Source organism: Prionailurus viverrinus, chromosome A1, assembly GCF_022837055.1.
Source record: "Prionailurus viverrinus isolate Anna chromosome A1, UM_Priviv_1.0, whole genome shotgun sequence".
In the NCBI taxonomy this organism is placed as follows: Eukaryota; Metazoa; Chordata; class Mammalia; order Carnivora; family Felidae; genus Prionailurus; species Prionailurus viverrinus.
Window position 1 is genome coordinate 196,633,368 of NC_062561.1, and position 26,865 is coordinate 196,660,232.

Genomic DNA, 26,865 nt, shown 5'->3' on the forward strand with positions numbered 1-26,865 from the left:
AAAAGTCTTTGAAAACTAAGTTCTGTCATTTATTAGCCGGGCGAACTTGGGCAGCTCATTTACCTCGAGGGCATCAGTTGGCTCACCTAGAAAATGGGAACGACAAGTTCTTCCTGCTCTACAGAGTGATTACAGATCTACATGAGAGAGATTCAGTATTACAGATTTAAGTGAAATTTCAGTGAAGTATTACAAAGATAAGTGAGGGAAACAGTGCTGTTGAAAATGACAGTAAGGGAAGTGAGAGGAGATGAAAGGGAAGAGGAAAGCAGGGTAATGGGGAAATAGAAAACAAAGATGGTGATGTAAGAGAGGAAGGAAGAGATGATGGAGGACAGGAAGGAGGAGATCTGTTTCTCCCAACCCTGTTGAGCTGCCTCTCGTGGGGTTCAGCTCAAGACCCCTCAGCCCTCTGCCTTTGTGGTCCCAAATGCTTCATTGCTCCCATTATCTCTTGTTTCTTCAGGGATCCTGTATGTCAACAGGAATCTGGACTTTGAGACAAGCCCCAAGTTCTTCCTATCCGTAGAGTGCAGCCGGAAAGGCTCTTCCTCCCTCAGTGACATGACTACAATCGTGGTCAACATCACTGATGTCAACGAACACCGGCCCAGATTCCCCCAGGATCTGTACACCACAAGGGTCTTGGAGAACGCTGCCGTGGGTGATGTCGTGCTCACAGTAAGGATCTGCAACTTTGCCCTTTGGGAGGCATGGACTTGGGTGGGTTCTTATCTCCTCCTCCCCCAGATGTCTATGAGCATGGCTTAGTTAATCAGTTTGTATACTATAGACTTGATTCTGACTTGCAGCCACTTGGCCAAACTGTTTCTCGTGACAGAGGGTCTCAGGGCCATGTTTGATAAGGTCTAGATCATGTATTGATAGAGCGGGGCATGGGAGAGGCCTTAGAGGGGGTCTCTGTCCAGAGGCGCCCAGGTCTGGGAAGGACCTGGTCACAGTGTGTGATGTGGAGACTCAGTGTGGGGGGAGGGGCACCAAATAACACTTCTTTGCATTTAAACATGTAATTGCTCCCTACTATATAGAGTGAAAACAAACTGTATGCCCATATTCAAAGTTGACCATGACCTCTCCTTATTCTGCCTTCTGGTCTTATCTCCGTCTACTCTCTGACATGTATCCTATGCTCCAACCACCAAAGAAGATGTGCCTTTCCCCAAACAGCCTCTGCACTTTCATACATTCTGGGCTCATGTCTGGAATGCTGGCTCCACTCCCAGAAGCCCTTCTTATCCTTCTGGGACTCATGAATGCTTTGCTAATCTCCCCAGGTAGAATTTACCACTGTGTTCTCTGTGCTCTCATAAAGCTGATCACACTTTTCCTCAAATCAGAATGACCCATAACATTAGACATTAAACTTCCCGGTGGGCATATTCATTTTGGCATGCCCCTCACCTCCTAGTTCCGGACCTAGCATCCTGTCGGTATGAGTGAATGAGTACATGAATGAACCATGGCATGCTGAAATCTATACTACGATATAAAATGAAGAGATTCCTTTGGTAGGTATGACTGTGGCCCATGGGACTGCCACTCCGATGGCAATCATTGGAGGGGACACTCATCTGTTCCCTTTACACTCTCAGGGGCCAATATTCCCTCAGGTCCCTCTTGACCTCCATTCACAACTACCCTCCCACTGCTGCAGGTGTCAGCAACTGATGAAGACGGACCTGTAAATAGTGCCATCACGTACAGCCTGGTAGGAGGGAACCAGCTCGGGCACTTCACCATCCACCCCAAGAAGGGGGAGCTGCAGGTGGCCAAGGCCCTGGATTGGGAACAGGTGAGTCATGTGGGAGGGGCCCGACCCGAGCTCATCAGAGCAGAGGTATGGTCCCAGTGCAGGTCCAGAGAACTGTGCTCAGCACCCCATGCTGACTTCTCCAGACCTGCCCTCACTTGTTTTCTCTGTGTGGTCTCTGTGGCCTATGAGGCCAGAGGCAGGAGAGGGACTAAGTGACCCTTAACCTCCTTTAGAGGAGCTCAGGCTAGCTTCTTACTATTGACAAGGAGCCATTAGATAATAAATCAATAGTAATAAATCAATAATAAATTCTTGTTTACTGAGCACCTGCTCTGTGCCAGGAACTTTGCTAAGTGCTTTACATACATTTGGTCCTTAAAATAATCCTAGGGCGTGGGTCCCAATAATCTCACAGATGTTTAGTCACCTTCTCCATGTCTCTCAGCTAGGAAATGGTTCAACTGGAGATCAAACCTATTTCTTCCTGACTCCAAAACCTGGACCCTAAAATAGTATGTAAGGGCAATGGAGGCAGGCATAGCGGAGCGTCTCCATCTCATTTTGGGGAAAACATTAGTGATGAGTCATGGGGCAGAACTGAGGGGTCTTGTTGCTAACTCTCTACTGGCATCTTGCTATACAGACTTCTAGCTATTCCCTGAGGCTCCGAGCCACAGACAGCGGGCGGCCCCCACTGCATGGGGACACAGATATCGCTATCCAAGTGGTTGATGTCAATGATAACCCGCCGAGGTTCTTCCAGCTCAACTACAGCACCTCCATCCAGGTACGCTTGAGCTTCCAAAGACATCTTGAAGCCTTCCTGCCTTCATCTCCCTCCTAGTGGAGGGTGCTCACCACTGATATCAGTTCACCCAAACATGGGCTGTGACCTTGCCAACTGATATCCCTAATGGCAACACAGCCTGCAAAAGGGGACTATGAATTACAGCATTGACAAATAATCGGGCAATGTGCTAGGCACTTGCACATCCATTACCTCATTTGGGACCTGCATAGCTGCATGAAACAGGTAATACGGTAACCACTGCCCCCCGCCCCCTTATTCGTGGTTTTGCTCTCTGTGGTTTCAGCCAGGCTGACCCCTAGTCAGTCACGGTCCAGAAGCTGGTGATCCCCTTCTGACATATCATCAGAAGGTCAGTAGTAGCTTAATGTACATCACACAGGCTGTGTGCTTATGTCGTTCATCTTACGTCACTTCATCATATAGGCACCTTACTATCCTCACACGGTCACAAGAAGAAGGGTGAATACCGATACTTAGAGAGAGAGAGACCACACTCACATAACTTTTATTAGAGTATATTGTTATAATTTTCTATTTTATCATTAGTTATTGTTGTTAATCTCTTACTGTGCCTCATTTATAAATGAAACTTTATCATAGGTATGTATGTATAGAAAAAAATCCCAGTATATACAAGGTGTGGTTACTATCCATGGTTTTTGGCATCCACTGGGGATGTTAGAACATATCACCAAGGATAAGGAGGCCTACTCTGTCCACTTTACAGGTTTTTAAAATGGAGGTGCAGAAATGTGCCATTGTTAGAATGTGGCAAATCTGGGATTTAAACGCAGGAGATTTTCCAGATCTCATGCTATTTTCATCATACTGATGGTTTACAAATGGGATTTGAAGAGGGCCTAGGGATTCACCGGGGAATTGTGACCATAAGAAGTGAGGGAGGTGAGGACGAGGATAAGACGGCAGAATCATGGGTCCTGCTATGTATCAGCCAGAGTCATTCACTTGTTTGTGTATTATGAGTATTAGGTAGGATGCTTTGACTGCCAATAACAGATTATCTGACTAAAACCTTGTTAAATAATAAAGATTTATTTCATGTAACAAAAGGTATGATGGTGGGAAGTTCTATTCCAGAATTGGTTATTTCACCAGAAAAACAGTATCACAGCTTTGAGCTAGCTTCTTTGAAATTCCCTCACCTTCTTTCTCATGGTTACAAAATGGCTGCTGCAGCTCCAGCATCACATCCTTGTCTAACCATCTTCAAAGGCAAACAGAAGGGGACTTCCCCCCACTCTGTTTTTGGCAAAGAAGAAAACTTCTTAAAACCCTCATCTGGTTGACTTCTCCAATGATCAGAATCAGATTACATGATCAACATTAAACCAAAAACTGGCACTTGAAATCAGATTTTATAACTGACTTAGACCAATCATAGTCCATCTCTTCTTTTTTTTTTTTTAATATATGAAATTTATTGACAAATTGGTTTCCATACAACACCCAGTGCTCATCCCAAAAGGTGCCCTCCTCAATACCCATCACCCACCCTCTCCTCCCTCCCACCCCCCATCAACCCTCAGTTTGTTCTCAGTTTTTAACAGTCTCTTATGCTTTGGCTCTCTCCCACTCTAACCTCTTTTTTTTTTTTTTTTCCTTCCCCTCCCCCATGGGTTCCTGTTAAGTTTGTCAGGATCCACATAAGAGTGAAAGCAAATGGTATCTGTCTTTCTCTGTATGGCTTATTTCACTTAGCATCACACTCTCCAGTTCCATCCACGTTGCTACAAAAGGCCATATTTCATTTTTTCTCATTGCCACGTAGTATTCCATTGTGTATATAAACCACAATTTCTTTATCCATTCATCAGTTGGTCCATCTCTTCTTAATAAGGACACAACTTTTCTGAGATACGGCCACCCCACACCTGAACAAAAGTCAGGTTTTGTAAGAAAGGAAGAAGGAATGTCTATTGGATAGGCAACCATTAGTTTCTGTCCATCGGATTTCTGTTCATAGATAGGATTTTGTTGCAAAAAGACAGTGAACCACCACTGTGTTATAGATACTGAATTCCCATGTTATGGAGCAAAGACTGGAACAGTACCCAGGAAATCTATTTTTTAGCTGAATTCTGAATTCCTACTCGTTTTTAACTGTTCTCATTGAGTGGCTGTTCCATTGGTCTTCTAAACAGGAAACCATTTATAAGTGTTCAATTGACCCTACGAATCCCAAAATTTCCACGTGGATCCCAGGCGCTTACGAATTTATATACATGAATCGCCAGCTGTGTGAACTTGCACAAGTCACCTCCTGTAGGATAAGGGGACTCTAGGGACCCTTCTGGCCTCAAAGGGCTTTGTTTCTAAGACCCAGCACCGCCCTCAGGAAGCTCTTGGTCAAGATTGGCGGAGCCAACAACTAATTCAGAGGCTGGCAGAATGAATGAATGAATGAATGAATGAATGAATGAATGACAGCTCGAGGTCCAGGCATGGCCTGAGAGCAGCCAGAGTGCTGAGGACTCAGCCCAGAGGAGGGGACCCAGAAAGATGCAAAAGGAAGGACTGGAATTCATTTTGCTCTTTGATTTCCTGTCACTCTCTGTCTCAGGAGAACTCACCCATTGGCAGCAAAGTCCTGCAGTTGATCCTGAGTGACCCAGACTCCCCCGAGAACGGCCCCCCCTACTCATTCCGAATCACCAAGGGGAATGATGGCTCTGCCTTCCGAGTGACCCCTGATGGATGGCTGGTGACCACCATGGGCCTGAGAAAGAGAGTCCAGGAGTGGTATCAGCTTCAGATCAAGGTGAGAGCTGTGTTGGGCCACTGGTGGTGACCATGGGGACAGTAATGTGCTGGCAAAAGCACTGTCAGTGCTCCTATTATTAGGGGGAAGTGTACAGAGCTCTCACTAGGTGCTGGGCCCTGGGTTAAGTGCTCCACGGGTCTCATTGCATTAAATCCTCTCAATGGGCTTTAGGGCAGGTACAATTACCACCCCCGCTTTACAGATGTAGCAACTGAGGCACAGGGAGCTTGAGCGCCTGGCTTAAAGCAATACTGCTAATAAGCGGCAGAGGTGGGTTGCTCCAGACCAAACACTCTGACCCTAGAGCCTAAGCTCTTAATTCCTACACTGCCTCCAGGCAGAACCATACCCTCACTCTGGCTCTAACTCCCTGAGCCAGAACAGCTCTCTGAACCTCACAGAAATTGGTGTGGGGTCCAAACTGGAGAACATATATACGTGTGAAGGGGATTACGGTGATGTTGCAAAGGGCAGCCCGAGAACAGCCAAAGTAAAGTTGTCAAGATGGTGGCTAAACGTTTCTTCTTCATTTAATTCCCTCAAAATCCCTTTCTTAAATCTCAAGTCACAGTGGATCCTACTGTGCTGTGAACTTCTTCCCTGGGATCAGGATGATGGATCCATCCATTCATCCAGCCAGCCGGTCAGCCATTCACTGAGTCTTTGAACAACTATTGAGCACCCATCACGTGTCAGCCCCTATGCTTGCTGCTAATAATGTAGCAGGGGGAAAGAAGGGGATGGTCCTCATGGGCTTTTGATTCCAATCATGGGGATAAACAATAAACAGATGAAGAAAGAAAGTGATGAGAGGCTCATAGGGCACAGGGGAGACATATTCAGAGGATGGCTGCCCTCATGAGGAGGGGACCTTTCAGCTGGGACCTGAGAAGTGAGCTGTGTGAAAATGGGCCGGAAAGTGTCACAGGCAGGAACAAGATGAGCCAATGTCTCAAGCCAAGAGTTCAAGCTCTGGAACAAGCGCTTGAAGTGGCCTCAGATGGAGCTAATGTGGTCGGCGTGGTGATCTATAATGGGAATAAGCTGAAGACATGGGGTGGCTGGGTCATGGAGGTCTCATAGCTTGGGTGACCATATACGTGAGGTCCAAACTGCGACGCTCTTGAGAGGGAGAGAGGCACTAAAAACATTCATTGGCGATCATTGAGCCACAACAGGATCAATTAGTGAAAATCAAGACTGACCGGGGCAAACCAGAAAGTACAGCCAATCCTAACTATAAGCCTTGGTATTACTTTTATTACTACTTCCAATCCCAGCTGGAGCCAATGGTGCTGAAACCTTGAGCTGATAATGAAGACGCAGGGAGTGGATAGATTAGGGACAAGCTCTGCATGGAAATAAACAGCAGTTGGTGATAGATTGGAAACGGGGGGGGGGGGGGGGGAGAGAAGAATCAGGGGTGACTCCCAGGTTCCTGGCTCCAGTGAAGACTGGGTGGTGGGGCCACTTATGAGGCTGGAAAGATGGTGGGGTGGGGGAAGAACAGGTTTATGGGGTAAAGTGAGGATCCTGTTTTGCACCGGTCACCTTTCAGGTGCCCACGAGACATCTAAGTGTCCAGCAGGTCGTTGGGAATGAGAAGCTGCAGCTCAGCACACAGGTGTGGGCTAATGTAGAGGGTTCTCAAAGCTCAGGGCATGGACATGACTGCCTAGGGAGAGATGAAAGAGAACAGCTTCCTGAACTCTGTTTCTTGACCCAGACAATCAGCTTCCTGAACTCTGTTTCTTGACCCAGACAATCGCTTGGTAACTATCAACATCACCATCTCCTGCATTTGTCCTGTATTTCCACTTTCCTTCACTGGGAGGTACTAGAGGCCAGCAAAAAAACGGGCTATGGACCCAGGTAGGAGTTCAGATTCTGCTCGGGACTTAACCTGCTGTGTGACTTTGGGCGAGTTACTTGACCTCTCTGAGCCTCAGTTATACCTGCTGTAAAATGGGAGATTTCGTGGCATCTATCTCGTAAGAAAGGCGAGGGTTTGGGTTAGTGCTGATATGCTATCTCATATATGCATCGGAAGCATTTAAAAGCGGCACACAGTTTTGCTCACAGTGATGCCAGGTGTATGTTATACTTAGCAGTGGTCTTAACTACTCTCGTTGCTATTGATGACCTCATCTGTGTTATGCACAAATCCCAGTAGTAGGTGTCATTTCACAACCTTCTCCCCCCATTCAAAGCACGGGAATAAGATACGACTCTAGAGAAAGTTGTGGAGGCCCTGGGCTGACAGCTGTGAAAATGATAACGTCCCTGAGGAGAGGAAGGATACTTCGTTCTTGCTAATCTGGACACAAAGTTGCAGGGATGCTTGGCAAAACGTGAAAGGAAAAAGGCATTTTTTATTTACATTCTCTTCCTTGCTTGACTGAGGTCACGGCATGGCCTTGTTAAAACCTTCGTGGCTTTTCATGACTCTGACATAAAACCTGACCTTGTGCTCCTCAGCCCGTAAGTGACCGGGCGGCCTCCCTCGAGCCCTCCTCTGCCCTCAGCCCTGCCCACTCGCCCCAGCAGCCGGGGCCCCTTTCTGCTTGGTCGAGCTCATCACGCTCTTTCCACCCGAGGGCTTGACGCTTGCTGTTCCCTGTGTCACCTGCTCTTCTCACCTCTCCTCACCCCTCAGGACTCAGCTCCTCAGAGATGCCTCCCCTCCCACCTGATCTGGGTTAGGTCCCTTTCACTCTTCACATCTCTGCCCCATGCTCCGGTGATTTCCTTCACGGTACTTCCTCCGAGTCTGACATTCCCTTGTGTATTTAGTGATGTATCTATTGTCTCTGGCCTGTGGAAAGGACTCAGCGAGTATCTGTTAGCTGAGGGACAAAGGCCCACTCCAACCCCAATCACATAGTAAAGGGGTGTCCAAGGAGAACCTCCTTAGGCTGATAGGGACCACGAAGGATGCACATAGGAATCACGAAGAGACATGTGATGCGTCGCTTAAGGAAGGAGACAGGGGGCACCTGGGTGGCTCAGTCGGTTAAGCATCCGACTTCGGCTCAGGTCATGATCTCGCGGTTCGTGAGTTCGAGCCCCGCATTGGGCTCTGTGCTGACAGCTTGGAGCCTGGAGCCTGCTTCCGATTCTGTCTCCCTCTTCCTCTGCCCTTCCCTGCTGGCGCTCTGTCTCTCAATAATAAATAAACGTTAAAAATTTTTAAAAAAGGAAGGAGACAGAACGAGGGACGTTGGAGAGGAAGGAGGCTCGCGTTCGAGTGGCCAGAGAGATTTAGGAAGAGGCTCGGAGAGATGTCAAATGAGGAAAGGGAGCTCAGCTTTACCATGTGGTAGGGGATGGAACTCCCTCCACAAAACCTCCGGTGCGTTTGGAGCCCTTGTTTTCTTTTTCACCTCTGACAGCGCGTTGAGCCTGCCCCCTGAGCGGAGAGACCAGGCTGCCCAAGGAGGCCCGGCCTGGTCTGGGCCACCGACAGCTGCAGCCCATGGTGACGGCAGTGCCCGTTCTGTCCACAGGTGTCAGACAGCGGCATCCCTCCCCTCTCGTCCTCGACGTCCGTCAGAGTCCACATCACGGAGCAGAGCCACTACCCACCCTCGGCCCTGCCACTGGAGATCTTCATCACCGTCGGGGAGGAGGAGTTCCAGGGGGGCATGGTGGGCAAAATCCACGCCACGGACCGAGACCCTCAGGACACGCTGACCTACAGCCTGGCAGGAGAGGAGACCCTGGGCAGGCACTTCTCAGTGGGCGCAACTGATGGCAAGATTATCGCCACCCAGGGCCTGTCTCGCGGCCGCTATGCTTTCAACGTCACCGTCGATGACGGGACCTTCGCCACCACTGCGGGGGTCCACGTCCACGTGTGGCACGTAGGGCGGGAAGCTCTGCAGCAGGCCCTGTGGATGGGCTTCCACCAGCTCACCCCGGAGGAGCTGGTAAGTGACCACTGGAGGAACCTGCAGAGGTTCCTCAGCAACAAACTGGACATCAGACGAGCTAACATCCACCTGGCCAGCCTTCAGCCTGCAGACACCACGGCTGGGGTGGACGTGCTCTTGGTCTTTGAGGGGCATTCCGGAACATTCTACAAGCTCCAGGAGCTGGCATCCATCATCACTCGCTCGGCCGAGGAGATGGAGCAGTCGGTGGGAATTCAGATGAGGTCAGCCATGCCCGTGGTGCCCTGCCAGGGCCCGCGCTGCCAGGGTCAAAGGTGCCAAGAGACGGTGCACCTGGACCCCAGGGTGGGACCCACCTACAGCACAGCCAGGCTCAGCATCCTGACCCCGCGGCACCGCCTGGAAAGGAGCTGCTCTTGCAATGGTGAGTGACGGGCTTCTCCAAGACACCCAGCACTGCAGGGCTCAGCCAGACTGGCTCTGGGGGTGGAGATCCCAGGGAGGCCCCGGGGGGTAGTGAGAGGGGGGTTTTAACAGGGCTAAAGTCCACAGTCCACAGGCCACCGCGAGACAGGTGGCAGCCTCCCCAAATCTAGTCATGGAACAGCACCCCATTCCCGGCCACTTTTTGGAGTTTTGAAAATAACAGGAATCAAGAGGCAAGTAAGTAGCATGATGGCTAAGAGCAGACTCTGACATCAGACTGCCTGGGTTTGAATCCCAGCTCTGCCCCTTGCTCGCCACCTAACCTTAGGAAAATGATCTAGCCTCTCCTTGCCTTTGGGCGGTTAGAGGAATTAAATGAGTGTTAAATGTCAAGGGCTTGCTAAAAAAAAAAAAAAAAGAACCAAATAGAAATGAAAAAATAAAATAAAATAAAAATAACAAATAAGGGGCACCTGGGTGGCTTGGTCGGTTAAGCGCCCGACTTCGGCTCGGGTCATGATCTCATGGTCCGTGAGTTCGAGCCCCGCATCGGGCTCTGTGCTGACAGCTCAGAGCCTGGAGCCTGTTTCAGATTCTGTGTCTCCCTCTCTCTCTGCCCCTCCCCTGTTCATGCTCTGTCTCTCTCTGTCTCAAAAATAAATAATATTAAAAAATAAAATAAAATAAAAATAACAAATAAGTATCAAGGGCTTGCTTAGAAAAGTGCCTGATAGGGGCGCCTGGGTGGCTCAGTTGGTTAAGCCTCCGACTTTGGCTCAGGTCGTGACCTCACGGTTTGTGGGTTCGAGCCCCGCGTCGGGCTCTGTGCTGACAGCCCAGAGCCTGGAGCCTGTTTCAGATTCTGTGTCTCCCTCTCTCTCTGCCCCTCCCCTGCTCATGCTCATGCTCTGTCTCTCTCTCTCTCTCTCTCTCTCAAAAATAAACATTAAAAAAAAAGTGCCTGACATACAGACAGTGGTCAGTAAACACAAGTTACTGCTACTTCTTCTACTGTTATTACTACTACAGCGTGGTGCTTATAATCTCAAGATTTAGACTAGACAGCTCAGGTTCAAACCCCAGCTCCACCTCTTGCTAGCTGTGTGACCTTAGGTGGGTTGCCAAATCCTCTGAACTGTAGTTTCTCAACTATAAGGTAATGAAAATATTGCCATCTGCCTTCTGGAGTAGGTTTGGGGAGTAAATTATTTAATGGATATAAAAGCACTTAGCCTTTGCCGGGCCCATCATAAGCACCCCGTCAGTGATGGTTGCCATTCACACGGTGGCGGTGGTTGCTAGAAGGACTCTGCTGTGCGCCAGGCACTGTGTCTACGTTACCTGAACTGACTGTCACCAACACCCTGAGAAGCAGGGTCACCAGATCCAACTACAGTGGAAACTGAGGGATGGGGATTGTGTTGGTTTGCTGGACACTGCACAGCCTCCAACGAAGGGCTGGTTAATTAAATAGCCATGTGTCCTAATCTAAAGCTTGAGCTCTTTACCGCAACCCACAGGAAGTTAGTTTTCTGATTAGACTCAACTCCAGCACCCCTGGCGTCAAGAATCAGTGTTCTGGACCCGCTTAGGGATGTTGGCAAAGGGAAAACGGCATCGCCTCCCCTTCACCATCGCCCCCTGCCTGGCCTGGCCTACCTTTATGGGTCTCCCCAGTTTGCATTAGGGAAATTCTTTCTCCAAAGATTTGTGGGCTTTTTCTAGGTCCCACTGTGTTCAGGCTGGGTGAGCTACTCTGGGTGGGTGGGGGAGGGAAGGGTTTCCCTTCTGTGTCTCTTGCCCCAGGGTTGCCTGCAGGGAACGCTGTGCTGGCCGAAGGTTCTCATGCGGTCACCTGGCACCAGACAGAGGAGGTTCTAAAATTCATGCTTATTCAGAATCATCTGAGGAGTGTGTTTTTAAAGAGAACTGCTCCTGCGTATCACCTCCAGAGTCTGTTATTCAGAAAATCTTGGGTGAGGCCTAGAATTGGCATTTTTTAAATAAAGTTTTTAGGGGCGCCTGGGTGGCTCAGTCGGTTGAGCGGCCGACTTCGGCTCAGGTCACAATCTCGCGGTCCGTGGGTTCGAGCCCCGCGTCGGGCTCTGTGCTGACAGCTCAGAGCCTGGAGCCTGTTTCAGATTCTGTGTCTCCCTCTTTCTCTGACCCTCCCCCATTCATGCTCTGTCTCTCTCTGTCTCAAAAATAAATAAATGTTAAGCTGAGGGTTGATGGGGGGTGGGAGGGAGGGGAGGGTGGGTGATGGGTATTGAGGAGGGCACCTTTTGGGATGAGCACTGGGTGTTGTATGGAAACCAATTGGACAACAAATTTCATATATTGAAAAATAAATAAATAAATAAATAAATAAATGTTAAAAATAAATAAATAAATAAAGTTTTTATTTTAATTCCAGTACAGTTGACATACTTTATGTGTTACATTAGTTTCAGGTGTACAATAGAGTGATTCAGTAATTCTATACATTACTCAGTGCTCGTCATGATAAATGTATTCTTAATGCCATCCCCCTATTTCTCCCATCCCTCCCCCCACTTCCCCCCTGGTAAACTTCAGTTTGTTCACTACAGTTTAAAGTCTGTTTCTTGGTTTGTCTGTCGGTCTCTCTCATCCTCTCTCTCTTTTTCCTTGGAATTGGCATTTTTAAACAGCATCTCAGGTAGTTCTGAAGCAGGTGGTCCAAGGTCTACACTTGGAGAAATATTAGAGAGGCTGGCTCACCCATCACCAGAATCAATTAGGGTTGTGTTGTTACTTCTTAAAACATTTTGGTGAAATGCGGCACACAGAAGGATCCATGGACCCCTTGTACAGCCCAAGTAATTTTCACAAACCAAACACATCCGGGTAACTAGCACGTGTATCAAGGATCACTTCTCGGGAACCTCCCTTGTCTCCCTGCCAGTCGCTACACCCATCGTGGGGAGGTTTTTTTAAATGCAGACTCTCGGGGTGCCTGGGTGGCTCAGTCCGTTAAACGTCCAACTGTTGGTTTCGGCTCAGGTCACGATCTTGCGGTTTTGTGAGATCGAGCCCTGCTTCGCCCCTTTCTGTGCTGACAGCGCGGAGCCTGCTTGTTATTCTCTCTTTCCCTCTCTTTCTGCCCCTCTCCCCCCTCACTCTGCCTCTGTCTCAATCAAAATTAAAAAATACACTTTATAAATAAATAAACAAAATGCAGATTCTCTTGTTCCTCCAGAACTACTGAGTCATACTCTCTGAGGGTAGAGCATGGCATTCTGTATTTTAAAACTCTCTCCAGCTGGTCCTGATATTCAGCCAGGTCTGAGAATTCCTGATCTCCATCATCTTCAATATCCCATCGAGTAATGACCTACTACAACGGAATTGCCAGCATCAGAGAGTCTTAGACTTAGAGTACAACAGACTCTTAGGATCTTGAAATGCCATGTGCCTCAGGCTTTCTGGTTCTTCCTTCTCCTCTTGGCTTTTATTCTCTCTCTTCAACAATCTGGGAGATCTGGGGCCTATACAGCTTCTCCCCTTGCTGGACAACTGATAAGCTTATCCACACTGAGGTTTTAGGGATTCAACAACTGAACTCACTTCTGGGGAAGGTAGTAATCTGTATAATGTAGCATTTCCCAAGGCAGGCCCACACAACGCTATTTCCAAGGGCTTTGAATAAGTGGTCCACATAAGAGGGTCCCCTGGTCAAACAAGCAGGAGAAACTCAAGTTTAAGTGAAGACTCCTTACTCTGCAACTGTGTGTTACCAATTGCTACAGGGCAACGTGCGTGCAGGACTTTACAGAAGTTTGGGCCCCTTCCCTTATCGAAGGGTCTTCTCCACCTCTCACAGTGCTTCAAATGGTTAAGAGCTTACTCAAATGGTTACCTTCCTAATGGTGAAGGAGACATCCTGAGGCAAATGACCTTTGTGGTATTCCTGAAATCACATATATATGCAGAATCGTCTCCAATTCTACCTCCTTCTTCCCCCAGTGATGTCAAAAATAACACAGAAACTACGTAGGGTAGAAATTTTCATGTCCACACATTTCATTGGTTACATTTCCAGCTTGATTCTTGCTTTCTTACTGGTTTGGGCTCACAGTTCCTCCCTCAAGCTGGGACCCAAGGCAAGAGTTTCTGGGGCCAAAAGAAAGCGTGCAAGGTGATGGCCCGTGTCTAGCTGCATGGCCCTGGACAAGTAACCCCCCACCCCCAAGAAGCCTCATTCTTTCATCTATAAAATGTGAGCAATGTCACCCAAGCGTTGAATGAGACAAAAGTCAGCTCGGGGACTCCAAGGGGACCTCTTCATAAGGAGTTGACACCTCTGGTTGCTTCTCCAGGTACCGCCACAAGGTTCAGCGGTCAAAGCTTTGGACGGTACCGTCTTCCAGAGGCTCAGAACTGGCACATCCGGTTCCGTCTGAAAACACTCCAATCACAGGCTGTTCTCCTGTTCAGCAATGAGACAGTGTGTATCTCCCTGAAGGTAAGGCACTACAGCCTGAGGGATTTCACGTGGGTGTGCCAGGCTGTTGGGGGGCAGCAGGGGGAAGAGCCAAGAAGCCCAATTTCTGGCAAAGAAAATCCTGCATGGTTTTCAGGGATGATAGTGTGACTACTGAGTTAAGATGCAAGGCCTTCCACTTGTGAAGGCCAAAGCCCCCAACCTGGAGATCTACATCCAAGGACAACCAGAGGTCAGACTGCTCTGTGGGAGGAGAGGGAGCCTCTGAAGATAGAGGGAGAAATGGATGAGGCCACCTAGCCAGGGTGGTTTTTTGTCTGTTTGTTTTTGTCACTTTTGCTGCGTAACAGACAAGTGTTTCCCAAGATGGGTGGGAGGCTGGCTACACCCAGGTGCTCAAGGCTACAAACCCAACATTAAGTTACATGGACTCACAAGGAAGAAAAGTGAATTCTTTCAGTCCCTCTGATTACATCTCATAGGACATCTCAGTTTGCCTGCCTCCAACACTCAAGCCAATCTCCCAGGTTGACAAAGAAAAAGACGTTGGCAGCTAGTTAGAAATTATTATGCCATAAATATTTAGTGACCATCTACCTAGTGACAGGCACTGTTCTAGATGCTTGGGTCTCATTGGTGAATAAGACAAAAATCTCTCTCAGAGTTTTCACCCTACAAGGGGAAGACGGACAATAAATATAAATATAATGGCTCAGAAAAGTATAGTTTGTCCAAATGTGATAAGTGCATTGACTTAAAAAAAAAAAAGGATAAGGGGGATCAGGAGGGTGGGGGGGGGGGTTGCAGTTTTAAGTAAGGTGATCAGGGAAGGCTTCACTGAGTTGATAAGTGAACCATAATGTGAAGGGGGTGAGGGTAGACATCTGGAGGAACAGCGTTCTAGGGAGAGGGAATAGCAATGCAAAAACCTTTTGGTAGGAGAATGCTTAGCATGTTTAAGGAACATCCCAGACATTAGTAGTAGGAGTCGAAGTCAGATATATAATGGGATGAGGGAATCCCTATAAAGTTCTCATAGGCCACTTAGGGGCTTCAGCTTTTATTCCAAGCAAAATGGAGGGCATAAGAAGGTTTGAGCAGAAAATTGACATGATGTGACATATTCAAAAGGGCCGCCATGGCTCCGGTTGATAAGCAACTTTAGAGAAACAAGGATAAAAGCAGAGGGAACCAGCCAAGAGCCTATTGCAATAATTCAGGTGAGAGATGGTGGTGGTCTAGATCAGGGTAATGACAGTGCAGTGGGAGGAAGGGTTCAGAATCGGGTAGATTTTTGAAGGTAAAGCCAACAGGATTTCCTGACGAATTGAATGAGGGCTGGGAGAGAAAGCAAGGAGTAAGTTTCAGCCTGAGTAACTAGAAGGAATGGAGTGGCTGCCAACAGACCCTGGGAAGGCTATGGGTAGAACAGGTTTGGGGAAGATTGATAGCTCAGATTTGGAGGTGTAAGTCTGAGATGCCTATTGAACTTCTAAGTGGAGCTGGATAAACAAGTATAGTGTCTGTGAGAAAGGTCTGGGGTAGAGATGAAGATCTGGGAGCATTCGGCATATACTTAGTATCGAAAGCCATGAAACTGAGTGAGATCACCAAGGAGTGTAGATTGGAAAAAAGATTAGACCAAGGATTCATCCTTGTGACACTTCAACATCGAGAGGCCTGGGGGAAGAGGAGGATCCAACAAAGGAGACTGAAAAGGTGCAGCCAGTGATGTGGGGGGGAAACCAAGAGTATCGTATCCAGGAAGCTGAATGAAGAACACGTATCATGAAGGAAGGAGGGACCAGCTGGTAATGTGCTGCTCTGAGAGGTTAAATGAGATGGGAAGTGATATTAATCATTGGATTTGACAACACAGAGGTCACTGAATACCCTGAAACCAGTGGTTTCTGTATCATGGTGGATGGTGGGTGGAATTTTGCTACAAAGAGGGAGCAAAGAAAGTGATATCTCATGGGAGAAGTGGGTTCAAGACATTTTTTTTTTAAGATTAGAGCAATAACAGCATTTTTGTGATGACTGGAATGGTACAGTAGGGAATGAACAATTTGTGATGTAGAAAAAAAGAAAGTTGATGGAAACTCACCCTTGAGAAGGTAAGGGGGTTGTGATCTAGTGCATGAATGGAGAGACTGGCCTCCACCAAGGTGGGGAGATGTGATGGTAAGAGTGCCGATAAGTCCCAACCTGGTTGCTAAGAGCAAGGATGGGGAGGGGAGAATCAGAAGTCTCAGGAGGGAGAAGTCGTGAGAATAGTCATCTGGGAGAGTAAACCGACTATGGAAGATAGCACCATAATTACGCACCATAAAGGGCTCATTTGAGACTCACGGTCATGAAATTAGAGGTCAATAAGCAAGCCTGAATGTTTTTCTCCAGCCATGTTTACCTCCATGATGCTCACATACAGTTGGGGGACGGTTGGACTTTACCAGATTTGTGGGTTTGACAAGTGACTTCTACCAAGAAAGAGAGGACAGGAACTTGGCTATGGAATTTAAACTGGATAAGGAGCCAAGTGAGGCCCTTACAGAGGTTGAGAGACAATGGAAAGATGATGGGACCAGTAGATTTGTGGTCCTAACCAAGTGAAAGGAGTGATTTAAGGACAATGTTTTGAGTCTACATTCTGTAGTAAGTTTCCTTTTTAAGTATATAACGGTATAGGTAGTATTCAAGCAGGGCAAAAATTGGGAAAGTGGGGTACAAACAAGCAGCTACTTTCTATAAAACACTGGATTGGATTTTCAAATTTCACCCAGAAAAAGCTCTACACAGCCGAGTAAGCAGAAGTTCTATCTCTTGGCCACAGTAGTCCTATTTCTTGGGCTGAGGTAAACTAAAATGATTTAACCTAGTGTTTTCTCAGATTTCTTGATTTCAGGACTTTTCACACTCTTAAAAATAATTGAAGATCCTAGGGAAGTTTTGTTTATGTGGGTTACAGCTATCACTATTTTCAGTATTAGAAATTAAAACTGAGAAATGTTAAAATCTTTATTTATTAATTCATTTAAAAAGAGGGGCGCCTGGGTGGCTTAGTCAGTTAAGCGTCTGACTCTCAGTTTCAGCTCAGGTCATGATCTCACTGTTCGTGAGTTCAAGCCTCACATCAGGCTCTGTGCTAACACTGTGGAGCCTGCTTGGGATTCTCTGTCTCCCTCTCTCTGCCCCTCCCCTGCCCTCTCTCTGAAAAATAAATAAACTTAAAAAAAATAAAAATAACAAGAAACTTATTACATGTTAACACAAATACCATATTTTTGTGAATAATAATTACATTTCCAAAATTAAGAAAAAAGAAGAGAGTGGCATTGTTTTACATTTTGCATATCTCTCTTACACATGTATGGCTCAACAGTAGGCAGCTGGATTTTTAGATGTACCTCTGTGTTCATCAGTTGTGGTAGCACATGTCTGGAAGTCTCCACCGTATATTCGTGAGAGAATGAGAGGAGAAAAGGCAAATAATGTCTTAGGATTATTATAAAAATGGTCTCCCTCTGTGGATCCTCTTGAAAGGTCTTAGAGACCTACGTTGATTACAGTGGAACTGTTGAAGAAGGGGGGGGGGGGGTGAGGGAGGTTTTTGGTGTCCCTGAAGGCCAATGTTGAGGAATGTACTACAAAGGCCTGCAAAGAAGAATCCAAAAGACACGGTCTCAGCCAGCAAGGTATCTCTGGGCCTCAGTTTCCTCATCTGTGAAAGGAGATGCCATCCCTACCCAGATCATCCATGGAGTGTGGTAAGGGCCAAATGAGACCATAGACAGAAGAGTACTTTGAGGGCTTTTATACTCCACAAAGACAATGTCTAAAACAGCCTTAAAAGTCACCAAACACTACCTCCCTGACCCATGAAGACACAACCGACATTCTTTGCCCGGGCAGCTTGTTAGCAGTGCTCTTCCAAGGACTTCTTGGCTTTGCTGATGGCATCTGGGCTTTCTTTGCAGCTGGTGGATGGAGTGCTCCAGCTGGAATACCGTTGCCCAGGTGGTTTCTATGGCAATCTTTCCTCCTGGCTCCATGTGAATGACCAAGAGTGGCACTCCGTTGTGGTGGAGGAGACAGACACTTCCCTTCGCCTCTTGGTTGACAGATCCAGCGACACCTCCCTCATGCTCCCAAAGAACTGCCGGGGTCTCAGGCCTGAAGGGGACCTCTTTCTGGGTGGCCTTGTTCTCTTGAGTTCTTCCCCAAATGTGTCCCAGGGCTTCGAAGGCTGCCTGGATGCAGTTGTGGTCAACGGAGAGGCACTGGAGCTGCTGGTCCATGGCAAGAAGGCATCAGGCTTGCTGGAAAGGCAGGCCCTCACCCAGTGCTGCGTGCACAGTGATGACTGCAGCCAAAACCCATGTCTCAATGGCGGAAGGTGCTCACAGACCCGTGGGGCAGGTAAGGGCTGGAAATGACTCCAAGGCTTATCCCAGGAGGCTCTTCAGAAGACCCTAGCCTGTTGACCTAGCAATCATATATCACTGAAGAGTTTACAAAGTATGTTCCTTCAGCACAGCGCCATGAGGGAGAGAGGGCGTTGGAACAAAGTCACCAATGGCTCCACTTTACAGCACAGGAAACTGCTGGGTTGTGTAAGGGATACCCAGATTGGTGAAAGGCACATGGCTGTCAGGGGAGAGAGGCATGTTTGGGGTGTAGATCCCAGTAGAGCACTCCTGCCCTCTGATTCCAAACGTCTCTCTCCTCCCCTTACTATCTCTTGAGTAACGGGTTGGGATCTGCTAGGTTTACACCACGGGGAGGCAGGAGTCTTTGTTCTTCCTCAACAAGGACTGACTTGTTTGGATAAGACAGGCACGAACAGGGACCTCTGGTGCCACAGGTTGAGTTCATCATACACCGAAGGGTTAACATTGGTCGGTACCAAGTTTCTCTTTTTTATTGCCTTTTAATCTACACTCAGCTGCCTTTCCCCTTCCCCAAGCCCATAGGCAAGGATTTAAAGTTTTTAAATGAGTTCTTGCAAACTGTACATTATTGGTTTTGCACATGCTTGAATTTCTGATTATGTAAGTGATACGTAACCTTTTACACTGGTCCATCCACGCTGCCACAGTTCGTGTCCATTGCCACAGTACCCCAGCATGCCCACGCGCCCTCATTCTCTCTCCACTCAGCTAGCGGCGAGCACCCTGGTGCCTTCAACATCCCATCTCCATCAACAATGCTGCATGAATATCCTCACACGTATCTTCTTGGGAACCTGCAGGAGAACTTCCTCCAACACGCGCACACACATCACGCCCAGGGATGGGATTCGCATGCCCAGAGAATGCAGATCATCATTTTGACTCAATAGGGCCAAATCGCTCTTCAGCATGGCCACACAGCCCACACTTTCGCCAGCAGGGCATGAGGCTCCTATATCTCTGTCAACACTCGACATCCTCCCGTTTTCTCATGTTTGCTCGGGTGATAGGACTGTCGTTTCCATCTGCGAAATATCGAAGGAGGCCAGCCCTCCTGTCTAGCCGCACTACCAGGCAGCCGTTATCTTTCACCCTTGTGCCAGCTGCCTCCTGCTCTCTCATTTCTCTGCCCCCACCTTCGTTTTCCAGCAGGGCTCCAGAGGGATCTTTATACAAAGCAGGTCTGAGTGCATCCGTTTCCTGCTTGGAACCTTGCAGTGGCTTCCCCTTGCTGTTAAGATGGAGTCCTAACTCCTAATTCCTGCATCAGGCTCTTGGCGGTGCTCTGGCCCCTCCCACCTCCCTGGCCCTGCAGCTCCCACTGTCCCTTGGCTCCCTAAGCTCTGTTGTTCAATGGTGATGACTAATATACCGATATTCTACACAACTGGTTCAATAGGTCGGAGTCCCAAATTTGCCATTTACCTCCTGTGTGAGCGCGAACAAGCGTCATATGTTCTCTGTGCCTCATTTCCTCACCCGCCATCAACCTGTACCTGTTGAGGATGACATAACCAGCTTCAGAGTTGTTATGAGGCTCAAATGGGCTAACACTTGAAGATTCTTAGAACGGTGACCAGCACTGAATAAGCGTTGTCGGGGACGATGAGAAGGATATCCACCCCTATTCTTCAGATGCCGGTCCTCCGAAGACTATAAGTTGTGTGAGGGCAGGGAATCATGTCTTCTTGCCCAGCAGGGCAGCACACGGTGCTCGTCACAGAAGGAGGCATTCAATAACTAAACGTGAACACGTGGGTCTGCAAACATGCCGAGGCCTCCCCTCTGTCCCGGAGGGCCTCTCAGCCTGCAGCTGCCTGACTGTCCCCCCTCTCCTCCCTCCCTCCCAGGGTATGTCTGCAGGTGTCCCCCACAGTTCTCTGGGAGGCACTGTGAACAAAGAAGGGAAAACTGCACTGTGACACCGTGCCTGGAAGGTGGCACTTGCATCCCCTCCCCTGAAGGAGCCTCCTGTAACTGCCCTCACCCTTACATGGGAGACAGGTAAGCATAGGGGAGGCCACCTGCCATTGGCTCCTCACCCTGGGTTTGGCCCCATGAGGGAATGAATGACGTCTGCACTCTGACCTCCGGAGAAGCCAATGGGAGACCAGGAGTGGAGTGCTCCAGCGACCTGGCTTCTTGGTCTTTTCCATGGGTGAGGCTTCTCCCTCCAACCACCTGCATCAGAGCACTCAGAGGAGAGTTCTTATTAAGATTTCTCAAGCCTTATTCTGAACCCACTGCATCAGACTCACTAGGTGGGGGTTCACGAATCTGCACTTCTAATCAGCTCCTCAGGCTTTTCTAATCTTTGCCGAAGTCTGAACATGGCTAAAGTTCTTACTCTCTTGCTCTGGACTGCGACTTCTCAGAAAGTGGCCCGGGGACAATGACTCCTCTAGACAAATGACTCCACATTGTCCACTAGGACAATGACGCACTGTTGTGGGTCTCGAACCCCACTGTAAGCTACCTGTGCCTTGTATTATGTTGGCCTGGGGGAGTCCAAGAATCCTCAGATCCCTAGAATCCTAGAGGTAAAGAGGCCTGGCAATTATCTAGGTTTATGGCTCCCCAGCTTGGGAGCCTTTAAAAAATCATCAGGGATACTTGTGGAAAATACAGATTTCTGGGCCTACTATATCAGAATATCCAAGGAGTGAGGCCTGGGATTCTAATTAGAACAAGCTTCCAAGGGATCCCCTTGCTGTCAGTGTGTGCCTAAGATAGCCACTGATGTAGTTCACCCACTCACTTTACAGATAGGAAACTGAGGCCCAGAGAAGGAAAGGGCTGGTCCAAATCCCTCCATGTGTTTATGACCCAAGTCCTTTCTCTCAGCACCTGGCATTTCTGGCCTCACAGCGCACCTCTCTTCAGCACATGTGCCACAGGGTACTTCCTGCCTGAAAGTGGGGTCTGCATTTTACAAGAGGAACTGGGGAGGACAATGTCTAACCCCAAAGGACAAACTGTTGGTGGTGAAGTTTTAGACACTGGGACTCAAGCAGGTTGGAAGAAGCCTTTCCCAATATCCCTCAAAAGTGGACAAAACTGGCCACAGAAGCCTCCCTCCTATGAGCCTTGCTCCATGAAATGCCAAGCTGACGGTGATCAGAGATGTCATACAATTCCAAGTACTCTCTCTGAACAAGTTGTCCAATGTAAGGTCTGTGCAGGGTCACGTTGGGTTTCTGTGACCTCCTGAAGAACAGTGGGTAACACTGGCACCCTGTTGCCATGGCTGGGTGACTGCTGACTTGTAGCTGGGACTCTGACATTATTGCTGAGGACAGCTGGGTATGTTGGTTGCCTCGACCACAGTATACGATTGGAAGTCTCACCTTAATGATGGAGAGTATATCCAAAACCTAGATCTCATGAGTGGGAAATAATGGATGGGCCTAGAGCCTAGATTCCAAATCTAGGTCATGAATGAACATGTAACTGACTCCCACACCCTACTGGTGGAGGGTGGAAAGTTCTAAACTTGATACGTGTGACCATTACCAACCCCTTTCTTTTTTTTTTTTTTTTTTTTGGTTGAAAATCGGAGAAGGTGGGCTTGAGTGTAGGAGTCCATAAATCTTTGTGAGAGGGGACACGGAAAGGGAAGTGTAGTGACTCAACCCCCCAACTACTTCTCTGTCTCTGCAGGTGTGAAATGGAAGCAAGGGGCTGCTCCGAAGGTCACTGCCTAGTCACCCCTGAGATCACAAGGGGGGACTGGGGACAGCAGGAGATTCTAATCATCATAGCGGCCCTACTGTTTATCGTTTTAAGCACAGTTGGGCTCCTCTTCTACTGCCGCCGTTGCAAGTCCCACAAGCCCGTGGCCATGGAGGACCCAGACCTCCTGGCCAGGAGTGTTGGTGTAGACACCCAAACTATGCCTGCCATCGAGCTCAACCCCCTGAGCGCCAGCTCCTGCAACAACCTGAACCAACTGGAGCCCAGCAAGACCTCAGGTCCAAATGAACTTGTCACTTTTGGACCCAGCTCTAAGCAACGGCCAGTGGTCTGCAGTGTGCCTCCCAGACTCCCACCAGCTGCAGTCTCTTCCCACTCTGACAATGAGTCCATCATAAAGAGGACATGGTCAGGCGAGGAGATGGGTCAGTATAGCCAGAGGCCCTTAGCCTCTGGTATTGATGGAATACAGTCGTAGACTTGAACACTCCATTACGTGACGCCACCATCCAGTCTATCCCTTTGGGATGGGATATGAAGGGATGTGTTCAAGGTCACAGTGGGCTGGACCAGATGCCAGGTCTCTGGCCTCAGACTCTGTGGCTCATTCCATTGCACCATGATCCCCTCATCCACATTTCAACTCATTCCAGAGGACTGATATCTATGGCAGAAGCCTGTAGACCCTGGATAGGGGTGAATGGGATCCTGGGGGTGAAGGGGGGGCGGGGCTTCTGTACCTTTAGGCTTTTTTTGAAAAAGGAAAGAGCAGTAGTCCCAACTTCTGGCCATCCAGTCTGGAGGTACAGCAGCCTTGGGCCAGACCTGGCTGACTTACAGGAGGGACCTCTCACTTTTGGCTCACTAGGAGGTGAATTCGTAAAGTGCTGTATATTTTCTGGTTTATTCACCAATAGTCGAAACAGGTATTTTCATAAACTTTTTGCTGATAGGGTAATTTGGGGCTCAGAAAAACACAGTAACTTGTTCTAACTCACCCAACTATTTAGTAGCAAGGACAGAGCAAGGACCAAGGATGCCTGGTCTCCAATCTTCCAAGCCATATCTTATTTAATCATGCTCTGTGATAGATGCCATCACACCCCCCAAACCGTGTGTCTGTTTCCTTCAGTCAAGGAGATGTAAGTTACCGGTAGGAGCTGGGATGGAGTCGCTGGCCCCAGCAGCGGGGTGTGGGCCGTGTGGAGTTGTCCATATTCTTCCCTTATTCACTGACTCTTGGATCATCGGCACATATTTGCAAGAGGAGCTGGCTTTGGGTTAAACCTTTGGCCGTGAAGTCGGCCGTATTGAATTCTAGATATCAACCTAAGCTGCCAGAGACAACACGACGTAGAAAGCCACATTACCCGCTCCGCGCCCCCCCCCCCCCCACTCTTTTGCCCATTTCTACCACATGCTGAATCATGTATAGTACCTTTAAGGCCTGCGGAAACCTTTACCAGGGAAACTCAGAGCTCACCCTAACTTTCCATTTTCTTTCAGTGTGCCCAGCTGGAGCTACGGTCTGGCCCCCTACTTACTCCAGGAAGGAACGCTGGGAATACCCCCACTCTGAAGTGACCCCTGGCCCTCTGCCACCATCGCCTCACCGCCACCAGACCCCACCCGTGATGCCAGACCCCACTGGCCTCTATGGGGGCTTCCCCTTCCCACTGGAGCTGGAAAACAAGCGGGCACCTCTCCCACCCCGTTACAGCAACCAGAACCTGGAAGATCTGATGCCCCCACGGCCCCCCAGTCCCCGGGAACACCTGCTGGCCCCCTGTCTCAATGAGTACACGGCCATCAGCTACTACCACTCACAGTTCCGGCAGGGAGGGGGAGGGCCCTGCCTGGCAGAGGGGGGCTACAAAGGGGTAAGTATGCGCCTCAGCCGGGCTGGGCCCTCTTATGCCGACTGTGAGGTTGGGGGTGGGCATCCCACAGGGCGGGGCCAGCCCCAGGCTCCCCCCAACTATGAGGGCTCTGACATGGTGGAGAGTGATTATGGGAGCTGTGAGGAGGTCATGTTCTAGCTGTCCTCAGAGGGAGGCAGGTGAGAGGCCATGGACTTGGCATCTTCCTTCCGTCTTGTACGAGTGAGATGAGCGTGGCTGGAAAAGGGGAGGGAAGCCCCCAGTCCAGGCCGCCATGCCTTGAAACGTGCTCTCCCAGACCCCCGGCTAGCCCCTGAGGATGGAGGGAAGCTGAGGGAAGAGCTCCAGAAATAGCACCAGGGCCCCCCCGCAGCAAGGGGCTGCGCAGAGCAGTTGACCCTGGAGAAACAGGACACACTGATTCCTGGGATGGACAAGAGGCAGTCTGTCTGGCTGCCTGCCACCTCTCAGTCCCCAGGGAGGCAGGGCCTGAACTACTGAGTCCGCTCTGCCAGGGTGCACCCTTACACCTACTCACAGCCCCATTCTGGAGGCAGAGGCAGGTCCGTGCCTGACACGCCACAAAGACGGGGCCCAGGCCCCTCTCTAGGGGCTGAGAGGTAAGCAGTACGCAAGCAGGGACCAAGCCGGCCGTGCACCCTGCCTCATTCGTACATTACTCCAGCATCTGCTCCATGTCGGGTACTGTGCTAGGCCTGGGGCACGATGTGAATGAGGGCGACAAGGGTTCCCGAGGAGCGTCGCTTGGCTCAGTCTCCTGGGGTTCCACTCGAATCCAGATTGCAAGGAACTTGCTCTGCCTCTGTCAAGTCCCATGACCTTCCTCCAGCCAGGGCCGGTCAGGATTCGTGCAGCCCTGCGCCTTCTTTGTTAAGGAATTCAGACCTCATGGAACTCTGGGTTCTTCACCCCAAGTTTCTCAAGCACTTTGGGCCAAAGGCAAGAAGGGCATAATTCTTCATTTTTAAAATTCTTAGGCACTTTTCAACCTTGCTGTCTGGATGAGTTGCCAAAGGGATTTTCCTTCCCTAGACACAAGGAACTCAGAACTCCCACTCAGGGCATCAGGGCAGGGGGGAGGCACGGAGCCGGATGCTCTGCCTTTCCCTGCCTCTCCCTGCCAGCTCAGATGCCTGCCAATTGAAGTGTTACCTGCAGTGACTCAACCCTATGCATGGAGGGTCAGTGTGGGCACGTGTAGAGTGTATGTAGCCAGGAGCGGCAGTGACCGGGGTGGCCGTGCCACTCTCTCCCCTGCCAATCCCTTTCTCCGGTCCACTGCCTTTTCATGCATGTTGTTTCTGGAGACAAAAGTCAAAAGGAAGAGCAATAGAGACTCTCACCCACCGGGTTGCTGCTGATAGTGAGAGGGAACTGTGTGGGTAAGGGTGTATTTGCGTGACTGGTTCATAGCTGTGCGTGATGGTGTGTGTGACGGGATGACTGGTTTACATTGGTCATTTGTTGTTTTTTAACAATAAAGTATCTTTTTTACTGTTATTTTTCTGTGTCACTTATCCTGTTTGGGGCTGGGTCAGGGGAAGGGCCAAGGGTCTACGGGCCCTTCTGAGCTGAGGTTCATGGAATTTGGGGGCTAGGAGGGACCCCAGAGGTCATCGAGCACCGTGATTCCCAAACCTAGCGAAATGGCTAAAATGTAGATTTGTGAGCCCCCAACCCAAACAAAATCAAAACCTCTGGCGGCGGGGCCCCGAACACTTGGGAAAAACGCCTCCAATTCCAACACTGCCTGCAGTGAGGGAACAAGTCCACCAGTCAGCAGGTCGGGGAAAGGCCCAGGACGAGACTGGAGGGCTGCTGACCCCCGGCCAACACTCTCTGCACCTCACAGCACTGGTTGGCGAGAGGAGACTTTCTAGCACAGGCCTGGGGGAGCCAGCCCTCCCGGTGCCCAGAGCCAGTCTATGGCTGGGCTGCTTCTCCACGGCCTGCCCGGAGGCCCAGCTGGTCCCGGGCTACTGTGGTCCACGTAGGCCCTGCAGTGACACTGAGACTGGAAAGCCCAGTCCCTGCCGCCGCGGTCCCAGTGGGGTGGGCAGAGAAGACACATCGTGGGAGGCACCACCGCACATTGTGGCTCTGAGGCCAGATAGGCTGGGCTCCAAACCCCTCTGCCACAGAGCAACGTGGCCCCGGGCAGGTATGAATTGGCGTTCCGATTTTTAGAAGCATAAACAATAAATGGTAACCTATGCTAGGAAGTAATACTAGATAGTATATAGATCGGATTAATTTATCAGAGCTGTGCAGGAAATCACAAACAGGCTAGTCCGGTGTTGCCCAGACTTCTGTTGTTTTGCTGACCACTTTTATGATTTTTGCCCTAATAGAATACCACCTGTGCCATTGTTTACTCAATAATTTTCTTTCAGTGCGTTCTGATTTGAAAAAACATTTGTATTCACCCCAAAATGATATATGGATAAACTAAAGGATTTGAAAGTCGGTATTTGTTTTCTAGAATACATGAAAACACATAAACATTCAGATTTTTTAAATGACTGTCCAGGGTCCACTTTGGGAAGCGCAGATCCACTGTATCTTCATTCCTGATGTGCCTTATCCCCAGGCCCACAGAGGAGAAGGGTTTGAGGTCCCGCAGGTAGAACTTCACAGGCGTGAGGCCCACAGTCAAGTCTGCACCCAGC

General features: G+C 49.2%; 1 protein-coding gene across 2 annotated transcripts in view; it reads left to right on the top strand.

Moving 5' to 3' along the window:
- Window positions 1-25,644, top strand: part of FAT2 (FAT atypical cadherin 2) — an 84,161-nt gene extending 58,517 nt beyond the window's left edge. For both annotated transcript variants that reach the window (XM_047850082.1, XM_047850075.1), the window contains exons 15-24: window positions 467-681; window positions 1,676-1,813; window positions 2,418-2,561; window positions 5,167-5,364; window positions 8,874-9,684; window positions 14,027-14,172; window positions 18,129-18,570; window positions 20,453-20,606; window positions 22,263-22,720; window positions 23,802-25,644. In XM_047850082.1, coding sequence (XP_047706038.1) covers window positions 467-681; window positions 1,676-1,813; window positions 2,418-2,561; window positions 5,167-5,364; window positions 8,874-9,684; window positions 14,027-14,172; window positions 18,129-18,570; window positions 20,453-20,606; window positions 22,263-22,720; window positions 23,802-24,334 — 3,239 coding nt within the window. In that variant the 3' untranslated portion in view covers window positions 24,335-25,644. The remainder of the gene's footprint in view (window positions 1-466; window positions 682-1,675; window positions 1,814-2,417; window positions 2,562-5,166; window positions 5,365-8,873; window positions 9,685-14,026; window positions 14,173-18,128; window positions 18,571-20,452; window positions 20,607-22,262; window positions 22,721-23,801) is intronic.
- The last annotated feature ends 1,221 nt before the right edge of the window (window positions 25,645-26,865 follow it).